At 46.4% G+C, this 22447-nt stretch overlaps 1 protein-coding gene across 1 annotated transcript in view; it reads left to right on the top strand.

Annotated features, from left to right (window-relative positions):
• Positions 1–22447, top strand: part of PYGB (glycogen phosphorylase B) — a 567212-nt gene that overhangs the window by 212178 nt on the left and 332587 nt on the right. Inside the window, exon 3 of the mRNA XM_085612338.1 lies at positions 17646–17724. Within this exon, the coding sequence (XP_085468464.1) occupies positions 17646–17724 (79 nt within the window). The remainder of the gene's footprint in view (positions 1–17645; positions 17725–22447) is intronic.

The raw sequence follows: 22447 nt of genomic DNA, 5'->3' as shown, positions 1-22447 counted from the left end.
CTTTCAGGCTCTCAGCCAATCCAGACGCTGCTTCAGAGTACAGCTGCGCCAGGATTGGCCTGGAGCAGGGTCACTCCCTGCCCATTAGGAGACTGGGGGCTGCGGATGAAGCAACCCGCGCTCTCCTAAGGGGAAGGCTTAGTGCGCATGTTCGGGCTGGTCTTGAAAATGACCAGCCCAAAAACGAACATGCGCACTATTGCGCTGTCACTCACCCTGAGTGTTGCCGCAGCCCCACCCTCTTCAGAGTCCCTCATTCTACTTCTGACGCTAATTCCATTCCAATCAGGAGTCCTGATTGCTGGAATTAGCGTCAGAAGTAGAACGATTTCTAAAGGAGGCCGTGGCATTGGTGGGGCAATGCCCGAACGCCCCCAATGGACACACCGCCACTGCTTTTCGAGTTAAACTCAAGCAATCCGAATACACACTGTTAAACCTATTTCAGTGTCAGAATGTAATCTTCTTTTTATCCACATGCCGCACATGCTCAAGTGGCTGAGAGATTCCTCTAGAACCTTGTTTGATTAACATGCAACTGTGGTGAGGGCTCATTTTCTGCTCCATGGTAGAATCGTTTTTTCTCCCGCATCTAGCATTACCATTGCAATGTTCATTTGGCTGTCAGCTGTTGAAAACCTAGCCTTAAACCTTCAAGAAACTTGAACAACAAAAAGGTAACACCGTCAGCTTTGTTTCCACAAAAATATTGGGCCAGATGTACGACCATTCCATTTTGCGACTCGCATTTTGCAACTTGCAAAATGGAATTGTGTCTGATAAACTATTTGCGATTCCCAAATGGGTCGCAAGGGACCTGCCTCATTAATATTCATGAGGCAGGTCGCAATTTGCGACCCATTGGGAATGGCCGGCACTCACAGGGATGGTAGCCTGCTGGGGTCAGCAGACCACCATGTCTGTCACTGCTTTTTCAATAAAGCAGGATATTTTTGGAAATGCAGTCTGGAACACGGCATGTGTTTAAAAAAGAAAAATTAAACGTTTCAGTTTCATTTTTTAAGAGCAGGCAGTGGTCTCTTGGACCACTGTCGGCTCTTAAAAATATTTGCTCCCACATTTGTAAAGGGGATGGGGTCTCTTGGGGACCATTTCTCATTTGTGACTTGTTTACCACCAACTTTCCATTGGCATTAAAATGTGATTTTTTTGCGACCACTTTTCGGCCACAAAACATTTGTACATGGCACTGCGAGTTGCTATTAGGAAGGGACGCCCTTGGCACACCCCTTCCCAATAGTGAGTCGTAAACCCTGTTTTGCGAGTCGGTAATCAGAGGCGGTGCGTCCATTGGGGCGTTGCCCCACTAACCACATGGACACGGAGGAAGATTGACGTCTTCACCGGCCGGCCGGAGTCAGTCAGGAGGAGGCATTGCTGAAGGGGGTGGGGCAGCACTAGAGTGTTGGGTTTGTTGTTCACAGACACAGACTGAGTGACAGCAGCAGCAGTGCAGGCTCACTGCGCATGTTCAGGTTTGGGATGGTGATTTTTGTGACCAGCCCGAACAAGCGCACTAGTATAGCCTGCAGTGCCCTGCATTATGAGAGCGAGCGAGGGCGATGGCTGCTACTGGCCAGTGACCACAGGCCCCGCTCTCCTATGGGCGGGGATAGTCCATGCCCTAGCCAATCCTGGCACTGCTGGAGCAGCGTCTGGATTGGCTGAGAGGATTGCCATGGTGCACCAGCCACTCACGAAGGTGCCAACGCGGCGGCTGACCCCGGCACAGGAGCACACAGCAGAGGCGGCGCGGACCTGGATGTTAGGTAAGTTTTCAGGTTTTTTCTTTTAATTAAACTTTATTTTTAAACCCCCCCGGCCCCCCACACTCGTGCGATCCCCCCACGCGTATTGCGAGCCGCGACTGGGAGCACTAACTCATATTGTTCATATCGTGGTTATCTTTCCCTTTCCTTAACTAAATATTACAACTGCTCTCCAAAGAGCAGAAAGCTTGGTTATTTGCCCTTGCACCGAAATCCTAATGCCTGTACCTGATGACTCCGAAAATGATTGCAGTGGACACTAGTGGTAAGATAATTGTTCAGTTTAAGAGAAAGCCTAGCATAACATAAATACATAACATAAAACATGCAGCATAGTTGTTCTTGTTTATCAGCTGCACCGCACGCTTTATTCTTCCTGAAAACAAATCACCATTGGGCATCTCTGTTGCCTCTCATTACTGTCTTTCTTCAGGTTTTTTGGAATTCATCCTCAGGCACCTTGTTAGGTAGAAGACCAGAGGGCATCAGTTTGCACTAATGCATGCACCAATCACCAGTGGTGCTGGCAAGTTACCATCATGCATGCCACTGCAGAGCAATGGCGCCATTCGCATGTGCAAACTGCACATCCTTACTACTTGTGTTTCATGAAAGAGTTAGCAGTGCACAGTGATAATGGAACAGATTTGCTGGCCAGACTGTCATATTGCTGCACGGCTGGGACACTCACCCATTTAGGGGAAGTCTTGTCTTCACTCACCATTGTGGGGACCTTTGGTCAGCTCAAACGCCTGGGGTGCAGGAGTGAATGTTCAAATCACAGAAGCGCAGACACAGCTGCACTGATCGGCATTTGTTGATGATCGTCACATATCTACTTGGAATTGACCAGTGTCTGCCACTATACAAGGCTCAATTAGGCTCCTCTGGCCTTTCATGCCTGCCCTTAATGGGACATTTTGGAGGGCATATTAAAGTCCACTAAGCCATGGATGGTGGACATTCAGTGGGGTCGTCTTCCCACCTACTCATGCTTCAATAATGAGAATATGCACCCCAGATCCCTCCAGTTGCATGGGAAAGGTCTCCAGAAAATGAGAAATAATGGTGCTAATTTTTCTCTTCAATAAAACAGAATGAGCCCTGTTTGGGTGCAGGATGCAGAGTCTACAGAACGTGACCATATTTAATCAAAATAAGTGGACGACAAAGCAAACATTTTATCACATTCTTGCAATATCAATAGACTGTGATATTTTTAAATAAAATGTACACCCAAAATCAAATATCTGTTTATGTACTGCATATGTGGGTCATGCTAAAACATCACTTACACATCTGAAGCAGAGCCACAGTAGAGAGATCCAGGGACACCTCATGGACATTGATACAGGGAGTACATTTCCATATAGGACACCTCCCAACTGTGCGCAATATGATTGACACTTAAAAAAAATGAATGAAAGTGAATATGTGCCTCACGTGATTGTCAAAGAAACTTCAGCACCTGCGTGAAAAAGTCAGTCAGTTCCCCATGAGGTCTCTTTCACCGCCGATCCCGTCAAGTTACATAGTGTGCCAGTGATGTGATTGGAAAGGCATTTAAAACAATGTTAAGTGTAATAAAAACATATGAGAGTTAGAAAAGCATAAGTATAAAACATAAAGAAATGCTAAAGAACCTCATTCTGACTCAGACTCGATTATACAAAAACTATTTCAGGGCAGTGGGTTATGTATGACAAAACAACCTATTTGGTGTGTTTTACCCATTAGTGGACACATTGATAATTCTCTTTGGTGTCTCCTTTGGGATATCTGTCTAATATATGCAAATCTATGTAACAAATTCACACTAGTACGTCTTATTGCACGCTGTGAAAGATCATTTTGAACATTTTTTATTCTGCGCTTTCTAGGTATATACAAGTTTAGTTGTGAATGTTTTTGGGGGTGTTAAGGCAGATTGTCAGAGAAGGGTGGGGGAGGTACAATATTGTAAACTTGTGGGTGGGTGATTGTGGGAGATGGGGGGTTACTTATCATGGTGCGTGCTGCTCTACTTTCATGGTCTGGGGCAGTTTTTAATGTGTTTAATATTTCAAGACTATACGTTCCCACTGCTTAATAAGCCTTGCTTTATCGCTGCATTCATTTGCTTTAAAATGCACCATTTGCAATCTTTTAAATTTCTTTCTCAGGAGAGGGACCTCCTGATTTGGTAGACCCCAGATTTGTCCATTGAACTTGCTCACATCGCTAACTAGTGTTTTCTATTGGAAAGGGTAGAGCCAAAGTACCCTAGCCCTCTTCAGAAGTCAGACTTGCTTGGCAACCCAGAAATTCTCTGAAATAATGTATGAGTTTTCTTTTATTAATGCCTAGAAGAACTGAATTTTTAGTCCATTTATCACAGAAATAGTGCTGAAAATCGCACCCAAAAGATGCCAATTTAAAAAAAAATTCTTCCAAGGGGGAGAACCACCCCCGCACCCGCTGATTTCCGTCAGGCTCGCTCGCTGCGCTCGCTCACGTACGTTTATTCATTCTGCATACGCTCACCAGTTTCAGATTCCACCAGCCGCCCTTGTCGGTAATAGGTTACTGACTCACAAAATGTGCTTTGTACATGCCGCAGACCGATTTAGCAGTCGCAAAGGGCCCGATTTACCATTTGCGACCACTTAAACGGTCGTACATGTGGCCGATAATGTTCTAAACTGCATTAGAGACCCCTGCGGTGCAAAGTACATTAGCCATGGACAAACACACAGATGTCTAAGAATTGTAGTTCACAACAAAACCATACTCTGGCCTATGATTAATCTTCAAAACTAGAGCGGTTAGTGAAGAGATTAGGTTAGTGCTGCGAGACCACACTTAAGGTAGAATTACTATATATAAATGTATGTAATATAATATGATTAACAAAATGTGGTGAGATCAATTTGATGAAGTGTGAATAAAGTAATCCGTACTTGCAGATAAGAAAATTCCTAAATTAATATCACATTTACATCAGCTGATGGTTGTGTCACAAACGTGAATGGATGTCAGAGTCATGGCCACAAATGACCAGGGCATGAAATGGCTCTTTTAAGGAATAAGCCTTTTGTCCTAAGGATGCCAAGTAGATTTGAAGAACAAGTGAGGAGAAGTAATAGGTCAACATTTCTGCTATTCACTCGTATTTGAGGAGCAAAGTTAACAGCTACAGTCCCTTAGCTCCTAGCACAGCAAAGAAAGCAGAAGAAAACAAGCACTGGCAAAGCCAATAGCTCTTGCCTGTACGAAATCTTTTGGCTTTGCGATTCATTTTAAACATGTTGCATAGCAGCATGCTGTATAACATGGCTTGAAGTCAATAAACACTATGTCACGGCCAGCGTTGACCACATTATAGCTCTTTTTTTAAGCCAAGTTGGAGCAGCAGCCTACGCAGTATGTTAAAAAAAGGGGGAACCAAAATGAGGGAGGTGTGGGGGAGAAGTGAGGGAGCACCAGACGGGGGCAGCAACATATATAGGGGATCGATGGGAGGAGAAAGAAGAAATAGTACCTCAATCACAGTGCAAATTGTGGACGGGCATCAATTAAGTTAAATCAATCTGTGTTTGGTCTATGCTCCACAGAGAGGAGAAGAAGTGATGCCTGGCCTGAGCTAGCCAATTAGTAGGAGGCAGCAAAGAAGGGAGACATTGAAGTCAACAAATGGTAAGCAATGGGTGGGCTCCAAGCCCTGTATTTTAAACAATAACGTCTCACAAGCGAGAGCACATATGCTGTCCCAGTTTAACAATTGGCTGTTGACTCTGAAAACACCAAGAACTAGCTTTAGTGTCTAAGGGTAGTAAGCAATGGGAAACATTGTCATATCAGGGTTGCAACATCTGTTCTTAAAACGTGTACAGTCTGAGCACGAAATTAGAAGATCACGACTTTTTGGAAATTATTACACAGTATAACATCCTTCTTTACCAAGAAATTTGCAGAAAATCCCCTCACCAATAGTTGGCTACGAGGAATTCCTGAACTCGGCCATGAGAACCTGAAAACATGGAAGAGCAAAGGGGGGTCTCTCCAACTTCATTTTGACAGATAACCCTTGGCATGCCTCTATTATAGATTTAGATTGTTCCTGGCTGCTATGCGTCAAATTAGACCCCTTACCATCCAACTGTCTGCTAATACTGAATATTTACATTCACCCTGCATCTAAACAAAAGAGGCTAAGAATTGAACAACTAATGACATCATTAGCAACATTAAAACTTGCATATCTAGACGCTAACATCATATTGTCGGGTGACTTCAGCATAACAGGAAAAAGGGCACAATAGTGCCCACTCCAGTCTCTAATCGACGCGATACACTCGGTAAGAGATGCGAGGCTCATCTAGACGATCTCTCAATGTGTTTACTTAACGGTCAAAGCCCGACAGATTACCCCGCAGCATACACAAGGATTACTCATAAAACACGTTCAATCATCTACTACACCTTTACGGACTTCGATCTTCTCCCGTATATATTGCGAATTTTCAAATAATAGACAGGGCGGAAAGTGACAATCAACCACAATCTTTCACGCTATTAGGAACCTTCGCAATTCCAGCGAAAGCAAATGCGATCTCTCTTCAAACACAACGCTACAACCGAAAACGTCTATGCTGGAAAAAGGAAAGCATTGCGGATATCATTGGTACATACACCAGTCTTTTGGAGAGATTCAAAGTGGATCCATTGAGCATAAAGGCCTGGGAATCCTTCATTCAGGAAGTAAATAATAAATTCTCAAATCATGCCCATGGCCATAAAGCAGGAAAATCAAAAGGGGCAGCTTGGTTCACCAAACGTTTAAGGAAACAAAAACAACAGTTAAACAAGTACTTAAGGCAATTACGAACCTGGGGCCCAGACCGCCCCAAAAACTTCTGCTCCTAATATTAAAAAAAAGAAATGAGGTAAAAAGGGATATTAAGGCGGCCAAGAAAGAGTTCCACGAACACATCTGGGCAAAACTGCTTCATGCCTGTAAACTAAGCGATTCCAAGCTCTTCTGGGAACACATCAACCAGCTACAAAACAACATGAACCGACATCACAATTCGGATATAATGGAAGCCACTTGGAAAATCCATATTGAACTCTTATATAACCAAATCCCACTCTCAAATACCCCGAACAACCGAACACCAAAAGGGAAGGGGATTGCTGGTACACGACTAATCAATAACATCTTAACTCACGAATTACCTGAAGTCTCTGTGCCGATCCCTCATGAACAAGTGCTGAAAATTATTACAAATTTAAAATCAGAGGGTGCCAAATGCCTTGTTCCGGCATGATCCTTCATTTTGGTCTGGTCTCCTTACTCCCCTTTTTACCCATGCTATCGCCTCCAGTCGGATCCCTGAGTCTTGGAGAGGGAGCATCTTAAATCCAATCTACAAGTCGGGCTCTCGCTCTGATCCATCCAACTGCAGGTTGATTGCACTCATTTATGTAGAGGCAAAAATATACACATCAAATCTCCTGGTGGACCTTGAGGACTGGGTCAGTCGAACTAATCTGATACCTTACACGCAAACCGGATTTCGGGCAGGGATGGGCACCCTTGTTAACATCTCTGCAGTCACCCTCCTAGCCAATCCAGCCTTTACAAAATCTAGGCCCATGTACACATGCTTCATCGATCTCAAAGCGGCCTTCGATAAAGTTTCGAGAGCTAAGTTATGGACAGAAATGCAAGGCTGGGGGGGTACCAACCAAACTCCTGGAGGTTATAATTAATCTCTACTCACACACGTGGGTCCAAATTAAGAAAGGTGATGGGCGCAGTTTAACCAACAAGATCGCAACACTCAATGGGCTAAAACAGGGTTGCGTGTGAGCGCCCTGCCTATTTAACATCTACATCTCAGATCTTGACAAGCACCTTCGGTCAATTCAAGCCGATCCCCAGAAATTGGGCAAAACACCGATACCGTGTCTCCAATACGCGGACAACATCGTTTTGCTAGCACAAACTCCTGTAGGCCTGCAGAAACTGATAACGGAATTAGGAGCTAATACCATCCTGGCACAATTAACCATCAAAAAACAAAGGTGATGTGTTTCTCCAAACACAATAAAACAACGAAAAAACGCACACATTTTCCTGGAAATTAGACAAGCAACCGTTGAACCGGGTTGTTTCGTACAAATACCTAGGTTTTCAAATAGACTGCAACCTAAACTTTAAGCTACATCTGGACCAAGGACGCATGAAAGCAAAACAATTGCTGTTTGCATTTAAGATTCTTTAAAAAAAAAACGTACAGGCTTTTCTACTGGTCACCTGCTAAAAGTGATTGCAGCAAGATTCCTCCCCACCATTTCTTATGGCTCAGAAATCCTGAAAATTAAAGATGCCACAGTTCTAAATACTTTGGGATGAATACGCGCAACTACGTGGGTTTTTAACGTGGGGTAGGTATGTCTAAATCAGTTTTTAAGCATGCTCCTGGAGCGGCGTTTGCATTCAAAACGTCATTGAACAACTTAGTTACTGCACTTCCTTGCAGTTATAAATACAGCACAATCCACATTCTTCAAGAGATTGTTTTTAATTCCGTCACATACCTCACAGGCACAAATCCGTCTTGAATACGGACTAAAAACCAAATCCCGTAAGCGTGGCTGTGGGGCCTTGGCAACTTTCATGCATATTCTGTGGGAGTGCCCAAAGGTGGAGCGATTCTGGCGTGGTGTGCATGAGGTCCTGCGTGTGGTGACGCGTGTTGAGCTGTTGCCTGAAGCGAGGAGATGCTTGCTGAATGTGTGGGAACCAAATGACTATTCGGTCCCGCAGACGCGGTGGGTGACTCTGGGATACATGATAGCTAAGCGTGACATTGCCCAATTGTGGGGATCCCAGAGGCCCCCGGCGGTGTTGGCCTGGAAAGAACATATGGATTGGTGTATGTTTCGTGAAAAGGTAGTGTATGTGGCGAGGGGTAAGCCTGGGGCGTGGGTGAAAATCTGGGGCCCCTGGAACGCCTATCGCGGGGGTATTTGTGGGCCGCCACTGCTACCGGCTGCCTCACCAGCTCCGTCCCCCTAGCCAACCCCCTCCCTCAGCCACGGGCATGTGGTTCCCCAGTCCCTGATCTATTCCCGTTCCCCTCTTCAGAGTTTGGCTGCTGGTTGGGATCCCCCACTTAAGGAGTACGTGCCGTCACTTTGGATGCCGGGTTGCCTTGCGGGTGTGGTTTTTTGTGTTGTTCTGTTTTGATAAAAGGAAACCGTATTGTGGGCTTGGAGTTATGTGGCCTGCGCTATTGATATCTCCTGCTTTACCAATCTGCACCGCCAAGAGACTCTTACTGTAGGTATGTCATATGCTTCTGTAACTCTAGCGGCCGGCCGGATGGTTGTAGGCCCATACTTGTAACCTTTTTAAAATGTAATAAACGGTTTCAAAAAAAAAAAAAAAAAAAAAAACCAAATCCCGGCCAGACAAGGAGCACTAGTAAAGTATTCATGGAGGATGAGGGAAGCAGAAGACAACACCTTAGCTCACCACTGTTGGGTGGAGATTGAAAATCAAGCAAGTCTAGTCAACTCAAACACGACAGTCTTGAAGGAATCCCTCTCGGCATTACAGCTAGAGGAGACCTGGTTTACCCCTACAACATACCCCGGATTTAAATCTGTTGAGAATAATGCCATCAAGCGGATATCGTTATTGACGGATAAAACTACCTTCTCAAAAAAATACCACGCATGGCCAGTGATACATACCTACCAGACTCTGAAACCACAACCGTACCTGTCCGAACACTTTTCTCACCAGAAAAGGCACTATCTGACACAGCTGCGAATGGGGTCTTTTCGCTCGATGGACCTGACCCCGAAATGGAAACACACATGGCCATCCAAGGAATGCCGCCTTTGCGGACAAGGGGACGAGTCATTATTACATCTATTATGCATTTGCCCCTCACTATTAGAAACTCGAAAAACTGTCCTTCGGGAGTCCTTTAGGAAGGAACTAATAAGAACATGCAGATCTGCAGTTATCAAGTGTTAGGAGGGTCCGCGATTCCTCTGTCTTGTAGAGCTATAAAATTCAGGAAAATTGCGGCAAAAGAATTGGACAAAAAAGTTACTCAATCTAAGTAGCCCAAAAATAATCTGTAAATACACAACTTTCATTTGCACCGATATAACTGTTAACATCTTTTCAGTTGCCTTCTGTCTGTGGTCACGAACTTGTGGTTTTTTTAGTAATATGTTTTTAAAATGTATTCTTAAAGTATCATGTTCCACGGTGGTTCTCCCACCCTTTTATGATTTTTAACGAAATCAAATTAAAGTATATTTGAATTGACACTGTCATAGAAGGCAGACAGCAAGCACAGAATAGCAATAACCGATGATAGTTTGGGACCCTACGACCCGAGGCAAGTTGGAGAAAGAAGAATAAGCTATACTTCTTTGAGGGTGGGAGGGTGTAAACTGTAAACTACAAAATGGCAAGTATTTCTTCTGGGAAAGGCAGCAGAGAGGAATTTCAGCTGTAGATCGATGCCAGAGAGCTGGAAAACATGCCTGGTCACGAGTCAACATGTAACCTGAGAGACAAGAGCGGAATGCAAGTTTGCAGACAAATGGAAAGCAGAACGACAGTGAATTAGGAGGGCGGGGTAACTAGTTTATGGTCGTTCTAATAGGAAGTAAACTTCACGGATGCTGAAGAATATCCAACAGCAGTTTTTCATAAATACCCCACAAGACTTTGTTCAAAGAAGTCCTGCTAATTGAAATGCACGACCTCTACGCGTACATGTCCAAAATGACGAAATAGCCTCTTTTTTTTTATTTATTAACTGATTAATTTCAGATCAACAAATAAAAAAAGTAGTAGAGTGAACAAACTTTTTTAATCGGAACATTTTGAAAGAAAAATGGCACCGTGGGTATGCTGGGCAGCGAAGAAGTTGGTAGGGGAGGAGAAAAAAGTACATGACAGATCAACACGGAGGATCGGGAAGAAGCACACGAGAGACTGCAATATGTGATGGAGAGTGGAAAAGCATACTGGCAAAAGAGCAACATGAAGAAGGAGGAGGGCGTACATAAGAAAGAACAACTGGAGTGGGGGAGAGAGAACAACACGGGGAGGGAAGCCACTGGATGACAGAGAACAACATAGAAGGGACAGTGGGAAGGGAGGAGAAAGCAACAAACGAGAGAGACAAATAGAAAACACATGCACTATCATGGAGCGCGTGAGCAAAAAGAAAAAAGTGAATATGGTTCTTTACAACGAATGCTTTGTTCACGCATTCCATAACAACGCAGTTGTTACAATGACCGCGTTGTTTCAGCTGAACCATTACATCGCAAGTTGTTTCAATGACTTTCTGTAGGGGGTGCGCTGGACTTAGGAATAGTATTATTTACTATTCCTACTCCAGTTTGTGCAACAGCAGGGAAGGTGTTGGATTCTAAATCCAACATCAGCTCGCCCCCTACATAAGGTCGTTGGAACGATTTGCGATGTAACGGTACACGTGTTACGACTGTGTTGTAAAGGAACCGCGTTGTGGAGACAGCGTTTGGAACGCTGTTTCCCGAAAAAAGTAGTTGCCTAAAAGTGATCAGTGAAAGGACACAAGTACAGAGGTAGTGCTCCAAGGGAGGAAAAAACACAAGATGGACAAGACAAGCCACTGAATAAGAAGCAAGCAAAGGAGGGTGAGTGTAAAGCCAGCCAATTGTAAGCAAAGGAAGGGCTTTAATGACCTGTACGTTTTTGGTAAGCTGACAATAGGTCTATTCCAACCAAACATCTGCACTGTCTGGTACGCTTGTTGTAAAAATTCTTTAACTGTGGATGTCTAAGTCTTTTTTCCAAAATGGTAGAATGAAAAGAGAGGGTACAGATATAAGCAAGCCCATAGTCTGGGACGATTTGTTTCTGAAACTACAAGCTGGTTAGGGGCAAAATATTTTGCTACTATGTCTATATTGCGACCTTAATCTGAGGACATTCGAGCACTCTGCATGAGAACCAGGCTAGTTACACATTTCAAGACATTTTGGAGCCTATTGACAATAGTAAATCTATACATGAGTTGAGTAAATCTGTACCTGTAAATTTGTTATTGCACTTTGGAATAAATGTCTACTTTTGGCTTTTCACCATTTCTGAATGTAGATTTACTCCAAAGCATAGACTTGCTTGTCTCCACCCCTGGAAACTAGGGGGTGGAGTCAAATTAAGGAGTGTAAATTTACTACTTGAAACCTTTCACATGTGGCTGGAGATTTCCACCACTGTGGTGGATATCACCTCCACCTTATTAGAGATTTCCCTATGGAAAAGAATAGGGAAAGTGATTAACGTTTATTAATATAAAACATATATATTTAAAAAATACATACTTTATTTTATTGTAAAATGTAAAAGTAAAATGAACTAAAATAATCATTTTTAAGCTAGAACTAATAAAATAGCACATTATCTCTTCTAAATAAATGTTTACAAAATAATTAAATATTTCAAATATATTAATCTAGCACACAGTTTACCTTAGAGCTTCTGAGGAAAATGAGTCAGCATGCAGTGTGCTGCTGTGGAGAATGTCACTTCTTTATTATTATTATGGAAGTTTGTAAAGTGCATGGTTACGCACCCCGGCGTGTCCCCGCGCTGAGAAGAAAAGAGAGGCGAATCGAGCAGGAGGTCATATCAGTGCAGAGCGGAAGAGGTGAGTTTTAAGTACTTTACGAAATTTAGTCTCTGAGGGTTCGAGACGCAGCTCCATCGGGAGTAAGTTCCAATTCTTGGCCGCAAGAAATCTGAAAGATCTCCCCCCCCCCCATTCGAGCTTTACGAATTTTGGGGATAGCGACTAGTCCAGTGCCCGAGGACCTGAGCATCCGCTCCGATCTATAAGGGGTAATGAGATTGCAAAGGGGTGTAGGCGCCCTGCTCATAATGATGCGATGGCACAAGCAGAGTGCCTTGAAGATAATCCTCTCCTTAACCGGCAGCCAGTGAAGGGACTTCAAGGCAGCTTTAGATGGCGTTCTTCTAGGAAGCCTCAATACCAACCGGGCTGTGGCATTTTGAAGTACCTGGAGACGATTGAGGCATTTTGCTGTCACGCCCAGATACAGAAGATTGGAATAATCGAGTCTGGATGTGACCAAGGCATGAACAAGGGTCTGCCTGGCGCTGACTGGAAGTAGATCAAGAATCTTCCTTAGGCTCTTAAGCCTGCCAAAGCATATTCCAACCACCCGATTAATCTGGGCAGTGAATGAAAGGTCGATATCAAACAACACTCCCAGATTTTTTGCCTGCTGACAAGGCACGGGAATGGATCCCAGGCAGGCTGGCCACCATGCCGATGACCACACATTCGGTACACCTCCCACCACGAGCACTTCAGTTTTGGACCCATTCAGCTTCAGGCAGTTACTAGACATCCAGGATGCAAGCTCCTGCATGCAGGCACTGAAGCTGGCTGCCGCAACATCAGGTGCTCGTGACAGCGAGATGACCAGCTGTGTATCATCGGCGTATGACACTAGTTGGAGCTCGTGACTTTCCACAATAGTGGCAACAGGGGAGACATAAAGGTTGAACAGGGTGGGGCTCAGGGCAGAGCCCTGGGGAACCCCTTGATCAAGAGGGAACATACGAGAGTAATGTTCTCCCTGTCTAACTTGAAAACCCCTGTCAGTAAGAAAAGATTGGATCCACCTGAGTGCTGAGCCCGTGACTCCTCCTTTGTTAAGACACTGTAGCAAGGTGAAGTGTGCTACAGTGTCGAAAGCTGCACTAAGGTCTAGTAAAATAAGGGCCATAGTATGCCCCTCATCGACCCCTTTCCTAATTGTCTCAGTGGCCAGGAGTAATGCAGACTCAGTAGAATGGCGGGCCCGAAAGCCAAACTGAGTAGTATGAAGCAGGTTGGCTTTCTCCACAAAGGCCATGAGTTGAAGGTTAGCCACTTTTTCTGCCACTTTAGCCATATAGGGGAGGAGTGAGATGGGTCGGAGATTGTCCATCCTGTCCCAGCTGAGGTTGGGTTTTTTTTGGAGCGGGAGTACTACAGCCTGTTTTCAGCTTTGAGGTACGATACCGGAACTGAAGGAGAGATCCAGAACATCTCTAATATAAGGTTCCAGGGTCTCAATACTCTCTGCCAGAAGCTTGGGAGATGCAGGGTCTCGTGGGGATCCTGACTTGATCGAACGGCAGATCCGCTGAAGCTCGTTCGAAGAAGGAACGAGGAAGTTAGTCAGGTTGTTCGTACCTATATCGACTGCTGTTCCCTTTTCCTTCCCTCCCGAAAAAGTGGAATATATGGTAGCCACTTTATCCGAAAAGAAGGCAGCGATGCGATTGCAGGAATCTTCTGAGACAAGGGACGGATCAGCCGAAGAACCACAGAGGGCAATTTCCTTATAGATTTTGAAAAGCTCCTTGGTAGAGTTATTAGCTTCACCTATCCTACCGGAAAAATAATTAGTTTTGGCACGCCTGATCTGGGTATGGTATTCTCTACGTTTATCTATATATTTTTGCCTTGCTTGATCAAGATAGGCCAATCTCCATTGCCTTTCAAATTGTTTACATTCTGCTTTCAGAGACCGTAGTTCTTTACTGTACCAAGGGGCGGATTTCTGAAGCCTACTATGCGGATTTTTATGGCAAAGAGGGGCAGTATCATCTAAAGCCTTGATTATGCGAGCTTCTAATCTCTCAGATGCGGATGTAGCATCCTCACCTCCAGGTTTGCCGCCTTTAGTAAGAGCAATGTCAAACTTAGATTTAGAGAAGGCAGTCCATTTGCGACTCATATATTTAGAGTTGGTGTTCTTGTGAGTGTTGTTAAGGGGGCTATTAAATGTAAAAGGCACGAGAAAGTGGTCAGACCAAGAAACAGGAACGGGGGCCTTAATTACAATATCTTCCCAATTAGCAAAGATAGGATCCAATAGGTGTCCCTTTTGATGGGTCGGGGCCTTAGATTTGATCTCTAATTGGAGGGAATGTAATTGCTGACAAAGATCTGTTGCTCCTTTGTCCATAAGGTCATCCAAGTGGATGTTAAGATCACCTAGGAGCATGAATTTATCCCTGCGTAGAGCGGCATCAGTTAGGCCATCAATAAGGCTGTTAGAAAAATGGGTAAAAGGACCCGGAGCACGATAAATCAAGAGGCCCTTCAGTGTATTGCCATCATTGACCTTGATGGAGAAGGCTCCCGTCTCGCTATCAGCGATAGCGAGAGGTTCAAGTTGGCAGTAGAGTGGCTGTTTGTAAACTATGGCTATTCCCCCACCTCTACCCACAGTTCTGTCCAAACGTGCCATAGCGTAACCAGTAGGGAGAGTGGCCACTATGTCTGGTTCAGAGTTAGGGTCAAGCCAAGTCTCGGTAAGAAATAACAGATCGAGTTTCATATCTGTGAGCAGCTCGTATATATCAAGACTATGCTTCCGCATTGACCTAGTATTGAGTAGTCCGCACATGAGCCTGCTATTCTTAGCCTTATGCGCAGGTTCAATGCGCCAGTTATATTGGCACTCTTTACAATTAAAAGTATCTTCCGCCTTAAGACTGTGAAAACAGGCTTTAGAAAGAGGCGGACAAAAGGCTCGAAGTTGTTGTACGCTCCAGCGGATTTCTGGCCTCATTCGGTCAGGGGTTGTGGCCCCTGTCCCCGGCCGGCTGCGCGGTCGCGAAGGCATCGTCCTAAATAGGGGCCAATGAGGAAGCCTAGAGCGCTAACCTCAAGGCTCCTAAGATGGCGGCTCCGCCTTAACAGCGGCAAAATAATCGAACTGTGCAAAGAAGGCTCACTGAATATGACTGTGCAAAATAGCAATGAGAGGATCTGTAGCAGCAGGTAAAATACAACAATTTTTAAAAAACAATTCAGTATCTTGCTCACTCGTCGCGCGCTCACACTGTGCACCCGGCTCAGTAGTGAACAGGAGTTCATTCGCATATTATACACTACCATATAGTGCATTTCCATTTCCTACCAAAACATCTGCAGTGTGGTGTGTTAGGAGAAAGTCAGAGTTACGGTTTGTATGGTGTAACAGTGTGTTGGTTTTATGTAGTACTTTGCTACGCCCTTTGTAAACATCAAATGTGGCAGTGGGGGACATGGCTCTTCCTTCAGGGTCACCCCCAAACAGTTTGCCTTCTCCCCCTCCTGTTTTCTGAATTTCATTTTTGTTGGCATCAGGACTGTTAACCGGTGCTAAAGTGCTTGTGCTCTCTCCATTAATCCTGGTAAAATTGGCTTACACCCAATTGGCACATTTAATTTACATATATCTCCTTAGTAAAGTGGTACTACATGTACCCAGGGCCTGTAAATTAAATGCTACTACTGGGTCTGCAGCACTTATTTTGCCATCCACTTAAGTGACTCTTTAAAACATTTCTCAGGCCTGCCATTGCAATCTGTTTGCAGTTTAAAACTGCCAATGCCAATTCAGCGTGGCAAAATAAACCATTTGAAAGGCCTAAACCTCCCTTTAATACATATAAATTACCTATGTGTTAGGTTCTAAATAGCTCATACGGAAGGGTGCATTGTATTTAAAAGAATGACATGTGTTTTTAAGTACCACATGTCCTGGTGGTGAATAACTTTGAAATTCATTTGTCACTACTGTGAGGCCTCCCATAGGATAACATTAGTTTCCCTTATTACTTTCAATAAGTGATAACGTTTGATTGGGAACAGATAGAACTGTCCTGTTTGGTCTCTAAAGAATTGTAAATTTAAATTATTTTTAATAGTAAGAGCGGATTTTAAGTCACAATTTTGAATAGGTGACTTTTTCAGCTGGACTAACTTGGTCCCTGTATTCCGTCCGTGCTCCATTGCGGTTTTGCTGAACTTGTGACTTTTCCCTTGTCTAGATGACTACGAGGCGCACTTTGTGCTTGTAGGTGCTCTACTTAGCCAAAACATTGAAATTACATATCTCTGGTGCTACTGACTGCGTTTTCGTCTCTCTGGTATCAAATTATTTTTTACATTTTACTCTACTTTCCTAAATTGGTGTGGTGTTGTCTTCACCTTATTACTGTTTGTGTGCTGCATAGATATGTTACACATTGCCTCTAAATTAAGCCTGACTGCTTTTGTGCCAAGCTAACAGAGGATTAGCTCATGTTAATTTAGTGACTGTTGTGGTTCTCCCTAGCAAGGGCTGTGGTTGCTGTTTAAGAAGAGCTTACCATCCCATCAACCAATAACCACATTTCCTACAGGAGTGTTTAATGTGTTTTAAACATTCCCTTCTGGTCTTGATATGTTGTGTGATTTGTTGTTGAGGAAATAGCCCAAGGACATTGTTGAGAAGAATAAATTATGGTTTCATAGAATTCTTCTCAATTAAATTATGTTATGGTACTATTTAAATGAACTAGGGGCACTGTGCAATTCTTAACAACTACACCATGTAGCTGTATGTGATTGCCTGCTTGGAACGGTCATTGGTTAACAGAGCTACTTTCTTCACAGACAGAACAATACTTCAATCGGCTATAACGAAAGATAACTAAGACCCCTATGTGGAAAGAAAGACAGCAAAATAAAAATAATGGAGACTTGAAAAGGTGGCAATTGATATACACACAGTATACAATAATAAATGTAATGCTCATAAGGTATCGTAAGTAAGAACACATCGCCATCATGAAGATAAAAGCAAAGTGCCTAAGCGCACATATTTTAAGATTCTGGGCTTGGCTTATTCTCATGACTACATTGCCCCTGACCTCCACTGTATCATAGTGCAAATGTGCTCCAGGAAGATTGCTCACCATACCTTTGTTTGATTTTTTTTGTTTGGTAATAGTTGGGTCTGGATCTAGAAGAACTGGAAGAGATAGAGGAGGACGCTGGCCTTGGTAATGGAGGACTGGGTCGTTTGGCAGGTAATATAATGTTTTAAAAATATGTCACTTTTCCGTCAAGTGTATTGATATTGCATATTTTTAAAACAAAAAATCAAATACACTCAGTTGGTGTTAGATGAAGGTGGGCTTTGTTTATTCACTCATTTCATACTGAATGTCTTCAGTCCTTCTCATTTTACCTTGAGAATGGTATAACCTGATTGCATCTCTTGAACCACTAAGAAATTGAGAAGCCTTGACTCATTTTTTTTTTTTATTTTTTTTGAAACCGTTTATTACAAGACTCAAAAATATACAAATATGGGCCTACAACCTTCCGGCCGGCCGCTAGCAATGAAAGGAGCATACGATATACATTTATAAAACACATGGTGCTGCGGCTGAGCATGCACAGGAGGTAACATCGTTGCGAGCCACACTATCCAGACCCCACTATACGGTTCCATTTTAAACTTAAAGAACAACAAATACAAACAAACCCACAAGGCAATCCTCAATCGGAAATAGCAACACGTGCTCCCCTAGAGGGGGGATCCTAGCCATCCATAGGAATCTCAAGAGGGGGGAGGGATCAGAACTAGGGCTGGGTACACCTAATGCCCAGGTACCGGGAGGATGAGTTGGCTAAGGGGACGGGGCCGGCGACGGATCAGGCAATAACGGTGGAGCACAGATTCCCCCGCGGTTGGCGTTCCAGGGGCCCCATACTTTCACCCATGTCACAGGCTTACCTCTCGCCACATACACCACCTTTTCCCGAAACATGCACCAATCCATATGTTCCTTCCAGGCCGAGACAGTCGGGGGCCTCTGGGATCCCCACAGTTGGGCAATATCACGCTTGGCAACCATATACCCCAGAGTCACCCACCACGTCTGCGGCACCGAGTAATCGGTAGGCTCCCACACATTCAACAGGCATCTCCTCGCTTCGGGCAACAGCGCCACATGCGTGACCACTCGCAGCACCTCATGCACACCACGCCAGAACCCCTCCACCTCCGGGCACTCCCACAAGATATGCAGAAAAGTCCCCAGCGCACCACACCCACGCTTACACAAACCGTCCTCAGCATAGCCCATACGCAGGAGCTTTGGCCCCGTCATGTAGACCCTGTGGAGTATCTTGAGCTGGACGAAACGAAGGCGGGCCGGTATGGCCACCTCTTTCGGGGAGGCCACCGCGGAGATCCAGTCCTCGTCGTCCAGCTCCAGCCCATCGGCTACCCAAGCCTCACGAAGGGCAGTCAACAAGTCTGAGCGGTCGTTGATCAGTTTTTTGTAGATCAGTGAGATCGTGCTGTCAGGGACGTGTCCATCCAGCACTCTATCCTCCAGGGGGGAGCACTCCGGGATGGAGGCAACGTCCGGAAAGACGGAGCCCAGCGCATGCCGGACCTGCAAATACCGAAAGTACTCGCTGCCCTGCAACTGAAATTCCGTCTGCAGCATCTCGAACGTTTTAAATCCTCCCCTCGTCCAGAGATCCCCCACTTTGCTAATGCCTATTAAGTCCCACTTCTCAAAGCCCTTCGAGGTCCACAAGGAGCCCAACCGCTCAGACGCGTATAGTGGTGACGCCCGGGTCAAACGGTCCTTCCACCCCATAGCTGCATTGGCCGCGTGCCACAGTCGCACCATGACTCGCGTGGGGCCCGTTAGGCGAGCGTCGGGCGCGCTAGAGTAGAGCGCTCGATTATGGTCACCACCTGGAAGTAGCATCCTATCCATTGCAAACGCCGGGTTTAAGGCGGGCCCGTATAGGCCCTGATTAATCGCAGCTAGCTGGGAGGCCCAATAGTACCGTTTAATATCCGGGAGGGCAATCCCCCCGTCATACCATGGGAGCGTCAGCTTAGCCAGGGCAATACGTGGCCTCCCGTCCCAGAACAGGCGGCGCTGCAAACTCTCCACTTCGCGGAAGTAGCGCGCTGGGACGAGGTCCATAGTGTTCTGCAACGCGTACAGGAAACGCGGCAGCGACATCATTTTAAACAATGCCGCCCGGCCGAGCGGCGAAAGCGGCAAACGCCGCCAGCGCGCGACATCCTCTTTCAAACGCTGGAGGGGGGGAAGCAAGTTCCGATCATTCCGAGCCTCCGGGTCCAGAGTAATGAAGACCCCCAGGTACCTAAATCCCTGCGGGGCGACCTGGATCGGACAGCCCAGCGGGAGGATAGGAGCCTCCCCGGAGAGAACATACACACACGATTTAGCCCAGTTGATGACCAGACCGGAGTTATGACCGAATGAATGCAAAACATCAACCAGTACTATGAGTGATTTACGTGGGGAAGCTAGGTACAAGAGGATGTCATCAGCGTATAGGGATACGCGGTCCTCATACTCAGGGGTCCAGCGGAGACCACGGATGGAAGGCTCCCACCGCAGCCACTCCGCCAGGGGCTCCAAGGCAAGTGCAAAGAGGAGCGGCGATAAGGGGCAGCCCTGCCGTGTGCCCCGGCCCAGCTCGAACGGAGCCGATACTCTTCCGTTCACCACCACCTGCGCCAATGGGCCCGAATACAGCAATTTGACCCAACTGATGAACCCTGGGCCAAATCCAAACTTCGCAAGCATCGCCCAGATATATGGCCATTCAAGCGTGTCAAACGCCATGGTGGCGTCCAAAGACGCCAAAATGGCCGGCTCCCGTATGAACGGGGCACGTGCGAGCACACCGTGCAAACGCCGCAGATTAAGGGCTGTGTTGCGATGGGGAATAAAGCCAGACTGGTCCTGATGAACCAAATCGCCCACCACGCCGACCAGCCGATTGGCCAGTACCTTGGCGAGAATCTTGGGCTCCGCATTCAGTAGCGAAATGGGCCGATAGGATGTAACCCGGTCCCGAGGTCTCCCCTCCTTGTGGATGACCACGATTGTAGCCAGACGCTGGTCCAGCGGGAGGGAGCCCACCGAGTGTGCAGCCAGGAACATAGCCCGGAGGTGGGGTGCCAGCGTATCCGGTCGCAATTTGTACAACTCGATAGGGAGACCATTCGGACCCATGGCCTTGCCGGAAGCGACCGAGCGTATGGCGAGGGCGATCTCGTCGGAGGTGGGAGCGGCGTCCAACGACACCCTGTCATCCCCGGAAAGGGACGGCAGCGCGATATCACTGAGCAGGCCACGGGAATCCTCTTCCGAGCAGGGAGACACCGGGGAATATACCCCACGGAAATAATCCGCGAAACAGGAGACGATTTCTTCTGGCTCAGTTACACACACACCATCCGTTTTCTCAATCAGCGGGACCACACGATTCGCTCTCTCTTTTTTGTCCAACCACGCTATAAGTTTACCAGCCTTATCACCCACATCATACAGTCGCCCCTGTTGCTCTCTACTGAGGCCCCTGGCCGCCTCCGTGACGAGGGCCCTATAGGCCGCTTGCTTGAGTTGGAGGACATGTAATGCGGCATCCGTCACCCCACCTTCTAAATTACCCTCCAACTCGGCTATTTCAGCCTCCATCCGGGTCACCTCCTCCCGCTCGCGCCTCCGGGCGTGGGAAATAAGGGATAGGGCCTCCCCTCGGAGTACTGTTTTGAAGGCCTCCCATAGCGGTACAGCCGAAGGCACGGACCCCACATTCTCATCAAAATATCGCTGAAGGGATTTAATCAATTCAGCGCGAATGGTGGGGTCGCGCAGGTACCAAGGATTGATTGGGACCACCCTACCCTCACCCCTCGGAAAGACATCAAAGTGCAGTAGGAGCGGGGAGTGGTCCGAAATACCCCGTGGCAAATGGCGCACCTCTCCCACCCTCCCAACATAGGCCGCCGGGACAAGGACATAGTCTAGTCGTGAGAGACTACCATGGGCTCCCGAGTGGAAAGTGTACTGCAGCTGCGTGGGGTGTTTTAAACGCCAGCAGTCCACTAATCCAAATGTATCCAAGAGGCCGGGCAGCCACGCCTGTGCCCGGGGGAGGTCCCTAGGGGGGTGACGATCCACAGTCCCAGATACCACCGCATTAAAATCCCCCCCCACAACTAAAAGCCCCCCCGGAAGGCCAAGGAGAAGGCGCCCAAGGTCCGCAAAGGTGGTCGACTGCAGCCCCGGTGGGATGTATACTGACACAAAGACAACCACTTTGCCCTCCAGTCTTCCCACCAAGACCGTGTAACGTCCCCTGTCATCGTGGAGCACCTCATCAATCTCCAACGGGAGCGAGTTCTTCACCATGATGCCCACACCCCTTGAGCCAGACGTGAAGCCCGAGTGAGCCACTAGGCGATAGCCACGCCGATTCATGGCGCAGAAGGAGTTGCCAATGAGGTGTGTCTCCTGCAGAAAGACTACATCGGGCGAGATTCGCTTCAAAAACTGCAGGACCACACCTCGTTTGATCCTGTCCCCCAGTCCATTCACATTCCAAGACAACAAAGTTAATTCCCTACCCCCCATCATATACAGAAGCCATCATTCGTCCCCCGGAGAGCACTTTAGAACTAACACAAAAATACGTTTGCCTTGTGATAAAAACGAACAACACCCCATCCCTACCCACCCACCCCAACAGAACTCCCCCCTCCCTGCACCCCTGCATGAGCCCGAACAGCCCCCCCAACGTGCAGTGTGCCTGTCGCCCCATATATAGTTAGACTAACTAGACCCCCTAGAGGAGGAGGGAGAACCCCCAATAGACCCAACACAACCTCCATAGGAGGGGAACTTACAAAAACTGACGCAGAATCGAAAGTGGCATCATTTTCGTCCAGAGTGAGGCCCA

The sequence above is a fragment of the Triturus cristatus genome, chromosome 6 (assembly GCF_964204655.1).
Source record: "Triturus cristatus chromosome 6, aTriCri1.1, whole genome shotgun sequence".
In the NCBI taxonomy this organism is placed as follows: Eukaryota; Metazoa; Chordata; class Amphibia; order Caudata; family Salamandridae; genus Triturus; species Triturus cristatus.
The sequence above is the reverse complement of the archived record's forward strand: the minus strand, read 5'-3'. Positions and strand labels throughout refer to the sequence as shown.